Genomic DNA, 14,107 nt, shown 5'->3' on the forward strand with positions numbered 1-14,107 from the left:
CGGTAAAGTTTTCCTCTGTAAGCTTCAGATATCTCTGATTAGAAAATCATCCTTCCCGCCTTCCTTTGATGGAATGGCGTGGCAATTTCAATAAAAGTGCGGTCCCAAGCTCAAGTTTAACAACACATAATGTCGCATTAAAGTTCTACCTTCAAAGTTTAGTTTTGTTTGGAAGGGCGTTTACAATAAACCACCTTTATTTATTATGGAGGGTGTGACGAGTGGAAATAAAATGAATACATTTCAAAATAGTTAAAATCTAAAATAATGGAATGGAAAGACGCACCTAAAATCAAATTACTTTGCTTCTGCGTCTAAGGCCCTTTGTCCTTACTTGACTTATCCTTACTTTCGAAACCAATTTTTACACGCATAGCTAATTGTCGAATTAATTTAAGCGCTGCTCCGCAAAAGCAGCTTTGAGAAGCGAATGTCTAAAAGTTTGGCTGGTGTCTGACCGCTCCGGCAGTCTATTTTTCGCACTGCCGATCTTGACGAGCAATTTCTCCGCGCGTCAAATTCTCCGATTTTTCCGGTGCATGAATTTTCAGTCTGAGGAACTTCCTTTCCGCGGGTGTGGAATATCACAAGAGTGAAAAAATTCGGGAGAAGCCACTGACATTTTAATTAGGCATTGATCCCATTTTTAATTAAAATCCCATCCGCGCAAAAGGTAAATTATGACGGGTGGAAAAAAGTCTTCGACATGTGCTGCAAAATTAACGCTCGAGGTGCAGGAAGCGACATCGATCGCCGCTGACTTCGGGCTGGGACGGCGTCTCTTCTGTTCTGTGCAGTATCAATGTATCGAACTATGCATTGATGGAGACAATGGATGACAGGAGTGGTGATGAAGTGCAATAAGGAAATAAAGGAAAAAAAAGTCCTCCTTAACTGTAAAAAATGTTCTGTAAATAGTCAGTGACATAATTCTTGTCCTCAAAACATTTTTGGTCCCTATCTATCAAATTTGAAGTGAATCGAAAAGAACGCTTCCGTGATTGGCTCCAGCAAATATGCGGCTTGCGGTGAGCGAGATGAAGGCCTCAAACTTTCTTTCGAAGTTGTCCGCATCGGCAGCAATTAACGAATAGAAATCAATGCATCTATTGGAATAATAATTTGCGAAGACTTTTTGATGACTTTCGGATGAGCGCCCAAATTATTCATTGGTGGAAATTGGTTTTTAATTACGTCCCCGAAGCATCCCACACCCTCTTTTCGGAATTCTAATGACATCGCCTCCTTTCCGAGACTTGCTGGGATTGGTTTCTCTTTCTCGGTGATGATTCCTCGTTCTAGCTGATCTCTCGCTGTGTTCCAGAGAAAAATTCATTTCCATGCAAATCTGTTATAAATAATATTTAATCTATTCAGATTGTTCACTGATTTCATATCCCTGATGAATAAAAGCGCAACCAGCATTTCAGCACCAATCGAACGCATTGCTAAACTTTTTACCCTCAGTGTCCTGTCCGTTTTCTTGCGTCGCAACATTGAACGAGTTGTGGAAAAAATTGCATCTATGCCTTAAAAGGCGTTTAATGCAACTATGTTGAATGAACAATTCACACTAAAGAGAGTTGTTTGCTTTTCACCACATCATTCCTTTGATTTATTGGAAGCGCAGGCAAGTAATTCAACCCAAAAAATTTCAACCTGCACTAGATGGAGAATTCACTCCCCTCAATTTGTACCCAGACTTGCTTATAAGATGAAGTGAGTCTACCTGGTTGGTAGGGCGCTGGATTCGCATCCTTTGGGTTGTGAGTTCGAACCACACCGGCCGAAGACTCTCCGTGTGCATGGTGGATGGCGCACGTATAAATCTGCCATGATCGCGAAGTGCTCCAAGTCCAGACAATACCACTGGGGGTACTGTATCAGAGGTGATCGTTCTCTGATTCGGGTCCAAATTACAATATGTGGACGAGTGAATGAAATGTATGAATGAAGTCCGCCCCGTGAAAAGGATGTGACGCATGAATAGCTAAGACATATTCTTGGCCCTAGATGGCACTACTGAAACAAAATGCTAAAACTTGGCTTAAAAATCGCTGATTTCGTCAGCGGGCGTGTCTATGACAAGTACCATAAGCAATAACAACACTTAATCTAAGATTTTATAACATAGTGAAAAAAAATCCAGTAGGCATTTTTACCTTTCCTTTTCAAAAAGATGCATCTAAAATTGCATAGAGTTCTACAATTTCGATTTAGGACTCTAACATCAAATTTCGTTTATCTTTTAGCATTTTTATATTACTGCCTTCGCATTTGTACAAGTACACAAACGATGAATTCTTTTCTCAATTCGAAACAGATTTGACTCATTTTTACATGTTTGCATGTATTACCGAATTTCGGCCATCTGATGGTAAAACCATCCATAAAACTTCATTCATTATTTTGTGATTTAGGAATGTCGTGCTTTCGGACAAATGGGTGGATTGATGAATTTTGCTCAAGATGTAATACATATCTATAATTTTGATGTAAAGCTCATATCAGAAAAATTATCTTTCCTTGCCTATATGCTTTTCTGGCATGTGTTCAGAGACTCATAAATAAATATGATTCTAAAAGGAACATTTTCGAACTCTCAAATGTCAAACGCTTCGAAATCTAAATTTTTTGATTATTACTGCGCTTTCTTTCATGTAATAAAAAGTAAAAAAACATTACAAAAATGTAGGAAAAAAAGAGTGATTTTGCATAGTTATTCGGTTTTGCGTATCAAAACTTCTGTATCTTGTATCTACATATATAGAATTTGCATTGGGCAGCATTTTGTAGTATCTTAAAAACATACTATTCGACATATTTGCGGGGGAAAAAAATGCTGAGTCAAATAATGACACATCTTTCGTTGCCAGTGAGGTGAAGGCAAATGTTCAAAAGATATTCGAACAGTTAGAGAAACTGGTGAAGATCCGAAGATATATAGATCCAAAGAAAATGATTATAGAAAAATGTCGAAAAAGTGGTAAATAAAACAATGTTTAAAAAAGAGAAACGCAATTGCTTTCAGGTGTGGAAGTCCTTTGATTAAACAATAAAAAGTGTAAAGTATTTTGTAACGTGAAGCAAGAGTTAAAAGAAATCTGAAATTAAAACTGAAATCAAAAAACACATCCTAGATTATTATAAAAGTGTAAGATCTATTTGAAAAATAAGTGACGTATAAAAAAGAAGTAAGGCATGAAAAATAATTAAGTCAACAATATTTAGTATAATTTTTAAGTATAGGGGAATTGGCTGTGTAGAAAATAAAGCGCATTAAAATAAACACATTAATGAATCATGCTTAATTCCTTAATAATCAGGAAACATGATTATTAAGGAATAATCTTTATAATTAATACGTTTCATGCTTTTATGTTCGAGAAACCCTGTAAGAAATCGCTTATTAGTAAAGTGGACCAGGAAGAGAGAATGCAATTTACTAGATATTATTTGAAGGGGAAAAAAAGAATTTTGAGAGTTTGCAATTTTTGTAACAGAAAGTAAATTTAATTATTTGGTTCAGATGGGAAGCATAGTATAGAGAAGCAGATAGCAGTATAGAGAAGGCATAACACTGAGCTTAAATGAAGGAATCCTAGAATTAGTTAACAACAAGGTCAACAAATAGGGTTACCTAGACATTCTTAAAAAAATGTAAGACAAAGTGGTAAAAAAAAAAAAAACCGAAAGGAAAATGTATTTTTGCCAATTTTAAATTCTACCTAGACAACCGTCCGAAGTATGCGTCCTATGTTTGTACACTATTTGCTCTCTATCTTCGTTTTATGATCATTAAAATGCCAGCCCAAAGTCTCAATGTTATGATACATGTATGGGCAAATATACAACAACGTTTGCATGAAAATAATGTTATGAGCAAAAATATTCTAAAAGAAATACTAATTAAAGCACGGAAAAGTATTGATTCTAATATATGCAAATAATTGATTCATTCAGCACCAAGTAAATTGAAAGAAGTAATAAAAAACAAAGGTCGGAAAACAAAATGCTGAACTAATGCTTCCAAGCAATAAAAGTATTTTTTCTTAGTTATTTTATAAGTGTCCAAATATTTTTTGTATACTATCATCGTTATGAATCTCTAATGAGAAGCTCCAATTTCGCATTCCCTTTGTTCTGAAATAAGGCTTTTGCCTCTTGTTTCAAATTTTTTTTTATATTGAAACCTGCATTCAATTAAGACCAAAATCAGTGAAGTGATGTCTATTTCAGATTCTTATTCGAATGGAAATAACAGTAAATGTACAGTATAAAACGTAGCATTTAATTGAAAGTTTCAATAAATTCTCATTTCAAAAGTTCAGTATGCAGGATGAACATGAAATCTTTCTCTGGCTACTCAGATGTATCGGGTAAAATTTATTCCACTCGGACATCAACGAGTATCTCGTCCTAACGTTTTGTAATGGGCTGAAGATTTTCTTCTGGTCCCGAACAGTAAGAGGAACCTTCTGTTAACACTTTTCACCGAATTCCATTTTCGCCGCCTTTATTATCTACGGATTTCGGTACTTTTTCGCAGACGCAGCGCACATTGCTTGCTTTTCTCATTCTTCGTCTGGGCGCAGCATGCTTTTCTTCAATAATAGATTGGACTGCAAGGAGAGCCGTGATTTCCACCCGAGCAAATGGAGGAGGCGAGAAATTGCCTCCTGAAACATTAACAGCTCTGGAGATTTTTGTGGTGGGATCGTTCGCTGCAGTAGCGGAATCTCCGCACTGTTTGTTGGATGTCTCTTCCTGGGCATATTTTCGCATGAATGGAAAAATAATTCCATTGGTTCTCGCTTGTTCCACTGTTGCAAACTGTCCGCGGGAAGATTTATTGTCATTCAATACGAGAGCTCCTCGCCCATCTGTGTCTCCAGAGGAAAGCCGTTCTTAAGCCCTTTAGAGACTTTACTAAAAGTAACTATTTTTTATTTTTCATATATTTCTATTTATTGTGGGCTTTTTTAAATTTATTAATTAAATTTCTGGGTTTTTTCCCCGGGTGCGTACACATTTTGAAATTTTCCACATTTATATATTCTCGATGACAGTATAATGTTTTAATATTTTTACATTTTATTGATGGATTGGTTTAAATTTTCATCCTTAGTAAAACGTAGGAAATAATTAAAATAAGAAAATCTATTTTTCTGAGTGACTTTTTTAAAACTGTTCCATTTAAATTTAATATTTTTTTAGCATTCATAATTTGTTCAATATTTATAACGATTATATTGATTTTATTAAAGTAACGCATGGATTGAAATAGAGAAATATATTTTGCTACAACTTTGAACAAATATTTTTGGTGTGACACAAAAATAAACAGTAAAAGCATTATTTCATTTTTTAAGTTTGTATTTAAAGGTAAAAGGATCATTTACTTTTGAATATAAATTTATTTCTAGTCATGTCAGTTTTTTAATTTACCCAGCATGAGTTGCTTGGTTAACACATCTCTGTTCCTTTGCAGGGCGATGCCATAACGATAGAACCGTCGAATGTGCCTAATTGTGTCTCCAAAGGAAAATCAGAGGTAAGGTCGTTGTTTTTATTTAATCAATAGTATTATGTCCAATCGAAATTATTTTGATTCTGAAAAAGTCTCACTTATTTATAATTTTGCAAGACTTTTCGACGGGAGGGGGAAACGACTTTTTCAATTTTATCCCCGCTAATTATTCCAGAAGAGCAAGTTGGTTAAGTCCTAACAGCACATCTCTTTTTCTCGTCTAATGCGCTTTTATCGCATACGAGCAGTGACCTCTGCTCATGTTCAATAAGCGGAGTTGTAAATGCTTTTCTCGTCCCAAGAGCGGCGTCTAGAAATGGGAATAATGTTATATTAATAATATAATTTTAATTTATATTATTTTATCGATGGAATTTGTGTTCGAATTTTGATAAAATAATTTACAAATGTCTAAGAACCTCCCCCCCCCTTTATTTTGTTATAAGGTATATTACGTTTTTATAAGTTTCAAGCACTTTTAAACTTATTTTGGAAATGTGAAAGCAGATATTTCTTTTTGGTCCATGTGTTAAATGTCTTTCGATGACTCCCTTCGATCTAATCCAAGAGAAAAGTGAAATACGGCTGATTATTTCATTACAATATTTGGTCAACGAGAATTATGCTTGCTAAATTTCGTCAAGTTTGTTCCACTGTTCTGTATTGACATCCCAACATGCGTTAGAAGTTATTGGCTTGAAGGATTCAGTAAAAAAAAAATATTTAATTCTGTCATATTTTTGTTTTTTTGATGCAAATATAAAAATCAAAAATTGGCCCATTTTATTATTTAAGCATTCCCCCCTCCTTCACCTGGAACAGGAAGAGTTGGAATTAATTACCGTGTATGGGATTTGATAGGAAGTGATTTGACCCTGCCCTATATTTAGTTTGACGAATTGAGTCAATGAATCAATCTCAACACACTTATGTATAAACTGGAATGAGAGAGAATGGCACCGAATTACTGGGATGACCTGGAATCTGACGAAGCCCGAACACGTATGCAGCCCATCAAAGGTAATACACACTGCAGCTATAATTGCCTTACAACTTCACTCAGTACTCATTCAGATACTGATTGCAACTGCAGTAGTATCTTTCTCATATTTTCCACCGTAAAAGTTATTTTTAATTTACAATATTGCTTAAAAAAAATCTTGAATCCAGCATTAAACTTTTATTCGAATAAATATTATTATTTAAAATGCTGGTATAAAATCTTGTATTCATTGCATACAAGATTTTATACAAGCATTCAAATTTTAAAAATATTCACATTTCAAAAAGTGTTCTCCATTTTGCCAGGACAAATTTGGAGTAAGTTATACTACAGAGTACTTTAACAGCTTTTGTTCATTGGTTTAAGGAAATAGTTCAATTTTTTACTATTGCCAGTTTACCTAATATTATCTTTGTTAAAGCCATGCCGAGAGTTGAACAATGTTCTAAATAAGAAAGCAGAAAACAAGAAAGAGAGACTGTCAGAAAATACTTTGAACTTAAATATTTTTAGACAGGAATTTGCTGCTACAGCATTTTGGTTGTATGGAAAAAAAAAATCAAAGCCTGCGCAACTAAGAAGCTATCATGAAGCCGGAGTTCGAGTCTTTGGAAATTATTTTTAACACGCAGATTAAGTAGAAATCACTACAAATATAGAGAGAAAGAAAGATAAAGAAATATTATCTACGAATGGGAAGATATTTATTAGCTGCTAACTCATCTTTTTCTTATAATATTAATTTTTCGTTTACTTTATTTGGTAAATTGTACACTAACTTTTATATGCACTTTGTTTTTCTTAAACGAATAAACTTTATTTACGGAATGATATGTTATACAGTATGTATATATGATACAGTACAGATTTTTAAGCACTCTAGTTATATCTTGTTGTGCTGTGAGAAAGTTCATACTCACTTGCAAGGTCTCTAAAAATTCCTGAAACAGGTCACTTTACATTTTTTTAAAAATATTTTATCTCTTTTTCAAAAGATTCCTCTGGAATATATGTCAGGTCCTGATTTTTTCGTGCGGACTTTACTTTCAAAATGGAACGCAACCCTTTTAGGTTATCCCCTATCAGTGTATGCACCAGTTAGTGAGATTAAAGTATTTAAATGATGAAGATTATATAAAAAGATTAAATAAACTTCAGTTTGATTTGCTTATTAGAATGGAATCTAAATGTATATTTGTATATAACGTAGCCAACAGTCTCCAAATTAGACAAAGGTGAAGTGACAGCCAGTATGGATGCTGAGGTGCTGTCGTCTTGTTAGTAATTCACTTCATAATAGAAACAAATTGGTTTCTTCTCTCCCCACCCCTCAGATTTGTGCTTTGGTGTTTTCAATTCGTAGCACTGCGGCCAAAGTAAGCGCACAATTTTGCGAGAGCTCATCGCCAGCCACCATTCTTCTGGATCATTTTTCACGGCTTCATCTTTATTTACAGAAAGAAAATGGGTTCTTTTCCGTTTTCATGCTCACGGAAATCATTTGGTAAATGGGCTGTCAAAAGAAACGCAAAAAAAGCGGGACCTGATGAGATGGGACGTAATTGGGTAGGGTAGAAAACCTTTAAAAAACACTTATCTAAAATGAACATCGATCGCTCCATGTGATTAACATACATTATCTCTCTGCACCTAAACTTTCTATCGAACTTTTTTTTTTCGGTTCTTAGGCAAGGCCACAACAACACGTGACGTGAAAGAGAAGAGTTTAATGTCCTTTTTTAAATATCCCCCCCCTTTCCCTATAGAGGTGAAATATTTTATTAATCGCTTTCATTTTCCTGAAAGGTTTTCATCCCGTCTGCTTTTAAAAGAACTGTAACTTTTTGCTCTAATCGAACGACTGAAACAAAGTGAGATGGCCGCTATACTGCGCTTTTTCATGTTCGAAAAGTGTGTGTTTTTTGAAAAAAGTGCCCGAATGTCCTCTTTTTCCTCCCATTTTGATAGAAAAACGATATTCTGAATTCCATTTGTTGGTAAGCATACTGGCAATAAGATTCAGTTGCAGTGAATATAAGACACAAGCCCCACTTTTAGATCCTGAAAGCAGGAATAATCCTTTACTCTCAATTATTTTAATGCATCTCACTGCATTACGCTGTTTATCTTGCGCGAATATATTTTTTTCTATGCCTTTCTTTTTCTTAAAAGGGATTTGAATACTTTCTGTTAAAAGAAATTGGGAACTTCAGATTGAAAACAGCAATAATTTATTTTTATGTATCTGTACAAATCTGATTTAAGCATTTCCTGCCATGCCTAAATAAGCAGTTATCATTTTAGTTATGTTTATAGACATTAAGTCTACTATAATAACCAGTTAAAAAATTGTATTCCGAAGGTTGTTTATGATTGACTGTTCTCTTTGTTAGCATGTTTCAATGATTATAAGATTCTTGTAGTCCTGGAAAAGAGATAGTCCTTTAGGCTTGATGTCACTTCTGGATCATAAATTTTCAGTATAGAAAGTGTGTATGTTGAAAATCGATTCAATTACTGTAACAGAAATTTGATTTATCAATAGATTGTTACTGATCCAAATATTTGATCAGAACGTGGAACATTGTCGAAATCCAAACACATATCAAAGATAGAGAACAAGAAAAGAAATGGAAGAAAAAAATAAGGAAACCGCCGACTTTCGGAAAATTTCGAGAACTGCTGAGTTTGACATATTTCCCGCACTCTGCAACTCCATTCATAATCTTGTGCCGCGGCGCTCATGGTGGTTTGTACACAGGCTGAGGATCTTCCCGAAAGGGAAGAAGAAAAAACCCACCTCTGCGCTTCTCCATCTTGACGAGGGGTGAGTCATTAAATTTCGACGCCTGATCTGCAGGAGGTGTCATTCGAATCTGTCGGCTTGTAAAAATGAAGACAGAAACGAAACTTGCAGCATCTCCTGCCTCTTTCCACTTCGAAGACTTTTTAATGGGTGGAAGGTGGTAGGAGGAATGATCGTGTTCTTCGAAAGATGGAACGTGTTCTAGCTGTCTGACAGAACTAATTGGTTCGTTCCGGCCAAGTAATATCTCCCGCAAAGTCCAGGTACAGTTGCAGTGAATGTATGAATGCTGTTTTTGAAGGAGGAAGTTGAGAGTTGTCGGCAGAGTGGTAATGAATGTGCCTTGTTGGCCACGATTCGTAGTGGCAATCCGCATTTTGTAAATATTTCAGTAGAAAAGCGATTAATATTTGTCTCAATCAACTTCGTTTTTTTTTTTTTTTTTTTTTTTTTTTTTTCTTCATTTTTCTAAAAACAACCCTACTGAAAATTATTTTCGAGCAGCATAGCCAATTTAGCTGTTCCTGAAAAAAACTCATTCGTAAAAATCTGATTCCTTTAACACTCTCCTTCCGATTGTATGAATCCTGTCTGATCTTTTTGCTTCATCGTATACGAAGTTTATTTAAAGAAAATACTTAAAAACGTCAAAAATGAGGCCCTGAAATCAGGTCTCATCTCCGCGTATTCAGACATCCCCGAGTACCGAAGCGCATTCCTTTGGAATGATATCGCCCGATACATTGAGAAAGGAATGAACTGCAGGCATTGCACGCGGTATTGACAGATTTGCAGATGGCTAACCAATATTTCTTAGTAGAGAAATATTTTTGTTTGTTCGTGAGAACACGATGATTCAAATTCGGAAAGGGATGGAGGAAACTTATCGCTAGATGTTTAGATCAGCGTCAGATTTCTTTCTGTCCGATTCCATCGAAGACTTGGTCATCCGTCGGTCTGGACGTATTCGAGTTTGTGAACGGGATAACGCTAAAAACAGAAATGAAATTCGATATTTCATCCTATCAGCACACCATTGTATATTCATATGGATGAAACAAAAATCGTACTCAGTTGTATTCATTGTATTTACGAAGCATAAAATGCATTACCTTGTCTAAGTGTCGAGAAAGGCGAAAAACAAAATTTTTTTTTCGTCCAAAATTAAAATTTTGATTTTCCGGAAAGTAGTGAAGAGAGAACCGTCGTTTATTTATTTCGAAATGCATAGCGAAAATGAGCTCACATTAAATATTAGGTCTAACAATGAAATGTGCAAGTGGTACGCTGTATTCGGTACCAAATTATAATTATGAAATATTTCTAAAAGTGTTGATCGTTTATTTTCTAACTTACTTGCGAATGAACCACCTTGGTAAATTCTTGGCTTTCAGGCCAGAATGTTCCAAGATCGAAACTCGATTTCAGGTCTGATCTCTTGTTTAGGATCTGACGAACTTTAAAACGGATATCGAGTGTCAAACATCCTCCTTTTGGTGTGTTGCTGAAAATAGTTTATCGTTCACATCATCTGACCACGATCCAAAAGGGTGTCTGTCCCTGAGTATTTCCTCAGGGGAGGGCTAATAAAAACTAAACAATCTTAAAACAGTATGAGGCGAATGTTTATTCTTATGTTTTCCGGGACTTCATTTCTTTCTACATTTTTCAAAGACAGTACTAGTAGCATTGTGATGTTTTCCCAACGGGCGAGAAAGCAAAATGTAACGTATTGTCATTTTAAAATAGAGACCATGGCAATGGATGTGTGAACAACTATCCAAGTTGAATATTGAAACTTCCTAGCTGTCTCTTCATTTAGAGCGAAAAGGGCAGATGGATGTATTAGTTATTTTAATCACTTAAGAAAATATTGCACTTTGAGTGGCCATCAGATTATATTCTGGATTGATCAAAGTAATAGTATGAGAAGATAAACATTTTAGCACTCTTATTAGTGCATACATTTATCACTTCTATAATGATTGCGCTAAAACGTTCCACAGCACATTCATTATTAATAAAAATAGAATTAGAATGATCTAAATAGAATTTATTTCATTTCAAACTCTTATGTATCACTTTTTTTTTTCACTTCATTGAATTTACACGTCTTAATCGCCAACAGCGAATTGGCTTTGTAACAGTTGTAGTCTTTGTTATAAATATTTTGTTAACTTAATACGTATATAGAAGAAAAGGAAAGAGGTTTCCTGACCATTAATACAGTAGTTTTATTTTTTCAGTAATAAAAGACGTGAATCAACTATATTTTGAAACTAAGCTGCACCGCACTTTTCACTTGGATAGGGGAAAATGAGTGAAGACGGCTATTGCAAAATATTTCACACGTTTACAAGTATCGTTTTTTAAAAATTTTATTCCGTGTTCTTTTGCTGTATTTTCGTTCTCTTGCCTTGTCATCTCCGGATCTTCCGATTCACAATTTGCACGGAGAATGTGACTTGAGATCTTCAGCAGAATTCCCTGAGTCCTCGATGAGTTTCGGAAAAGACGGCAGCCGGGTGGGAATGTTGCTCCTTCTCGTACTATTTTAGAAAATCGACTTTTTGATTACTCAATGTTTGTTTTAGCGGTTGTAAATAGCAGTTTGCTGTAAAGAATAATTTGCGTTTTCATAATTGTTAGGATCACCTGATAAAAATAAACTTTGAATAAAAATTTACTCATTCACGATTTATTCGCTGTTGTGAACAATTTTTAATTATTTCATTTTAATGCTCGATTTTTCTTCTTTTGTTTTTGCTGTACACACCTTTTATTGACATGACTTGTTTCACATTTGTAAGAACGGAGCTTTTTCATCGGTTTCTCTTTTTCTTCTTTATGTGTTGACTATTCTAAATTTTAGAACTCTGTGCACTTCCGACGATAGTGCTGTTAATAATTGAAAATTTAATGATCAGTCAATGGATTCATTTTAATTCATTTTGGACTTTAAAAAAGTAATTCTATCTGCTAGAAAATTTAAGAAAAATGATGTATTAAGATTTTATTTGTTTTATGTTTATGAATGATTAAATTAAATGAAAGATTGAAAAGTAGAAAGAAAAGATTTTAAAAAGCTCACTGATATTAGCAAAGTAGTTTTTTTTGGGGGGAAAAACATTATTAAGAGTCTAGAGATCAAGTCAAAAATCGCACTTGCATGGGATGCTTAAAATCGTGCAGTAAAGAAATACAGCGCATATCAAAATAAAGAAAATTCTTTTATTAAGAACTGAAATACGCTATTAGAATGAAGTGTCATTTTTATATAGGTGGAATTTTGTAATCTCTTTTTCATTCATTTTCGGACGTGGTCATTTCGTACACTCGTGTGTCCTCAATGACGATGTACTATTTAAAAATGAATAGAATTTCATTTTCAGTTTATAGATTAATATAAATAAAGTTTATTTTTTAAAAGTAGTTTCACCTTTTAATGAATCTGAGAAACAATTCATTGAAGATCCATAACATTTGCAATTATTAATTCAAGATTATTTTTGCAAAAATTAAAATGTAACGTTTCTATCTTTTAGTACACTAGTGAAAGCATGTTTAAAAAAACTACTGTGTTTATTTATCTAAATGCAGTTTGTTATTGAATCCATGCAAATTCGTGAAACTGCAAATTCTTTCGATTGAAGCTGGAACAGCCCACTGCGCATGCTCGTCGGCCCGCTCATTTCCGCTTTTCGCGCGGGCCGATATTTCAGGCGGAGGAGGCCAATTCTTCTTCCCCTCTCCAATAGTTTGAAAAAGTCTTCAATCAAGCTAAAACATTTCTCCGTCCAAAGAAAAGTTTGCCATCTCTTTCCGCGGCATTAGTCACAGCAGATCAAAAATAAATTACTAGTTCTTTGGCCCGGGAACCCACTACTTTTATTATTATTCTATTACTATTATCCTCATTTTTTTCCCCTTCGCTCTCCTCCCTCTTATATAAAAAAGATTTTGCGCAGAGGTGGCAGCGCGGGGGTGGGCCATTTTCTTATCTCGATCCATGCAGGGGCCATGCTCCAAGGGTGAGCTGAATGGGGTGGATCTTTCCTTACTTTTTCTTCCCCTCTAACATCATCCTCATAAGAGTGCTATTATGTTAAAAGAAACGAGGCTTAGGAGAGTCTGCTTTCGACGTTTAATTTTTATTTTGGTTCTTCTCTCCTCCGAAAGTCGCTCCTTAACAACATTTTTGTGATGGACAGCGCAGATTTTTCCTCTTTATTTACTTTTTTTAAGGGTTTCCTTCGACCCTTTTATGCGATCTTTTCCTAAAATCCCTTCTCTCCCTCTCTCTCTCTCTCTTTTTTTTTTTTTTTTTTTTTTTTTTTTTGCCCGTGTACTTAGTTTCGGGACAACCGAAAAGTTTGTATGCTTTTTTTTAAAGGGCCGTCAAGGGAGTTTTTTTTTTTTTTTTTTTTTTTTTTTTTTTTAAGTAACAGTAATCACCTAGTGCAAGTATAGAAATAATCATTTTTGTTTGAAAAAGTGTGGACTGAAGAGTTGGACTTTTTTTCATAAGCGAACTCCAGGAATGCATAGACGCGATAGTTTGTGGAAAAAATGAAATGTTATTTAACAATTTGTTGCCTACGATGAGAGCAATTCATTTTTGTTTCATCTCTCGTTGAGATCATTTTAGTTTCTGAATCATTAGCGTTTGTTAGATTTAGATGACGATTGCACTCTGTGACCATCGCCATTCTTTCCAGCAACACACGTTAAGTAGACGTTGATATACAAATCGCGACTTCGAAATTTT

General features: G+C 34.7%; 1 protein-coding gene across 7 annotated transcripts in view; it reads left to right on the plus strand.

Annotated features, from left to right (window-relative positions):
- LOC129969679 (semaphorin-2A-like) overlaps nucleotides 1–14,107 on the plus strand; it is an 802,435-nt gene that overhangs the window by 709,723 nt on the left and 78,605 nt on the right. For all 7 annotated transcript variants that reach the window (XM_056084340.1, XM_056084339.1, XM_056084342.1 and 4 more), the window contains one exon: nucleotides 5,492–5,554. In XM_056084340.1, coding sequence (XP_055940315.1) covers nucleotides 5,492–5,554 — 63 coding nt within the window. The remainder of the gene's footprint in view (nucleotides 1–5,491; nucleotides 5,555–14,107) is intronic.

The sequence above is a fragment of the Argiope bruennichi genome, chromosome 5, assembly GCF_947563725.1.
Source record: "Argiope bruennichi chromosome 5, qqArgBrue1.1, whole genome shotgun sequence".
Classification (NCBI taxonomy): domain Eukaryota; kingdom Metazoa; phylum Arthropoda; class Arachnida; order Araneae; family Araneidae; genus Argiope; species Argiope bruennichi.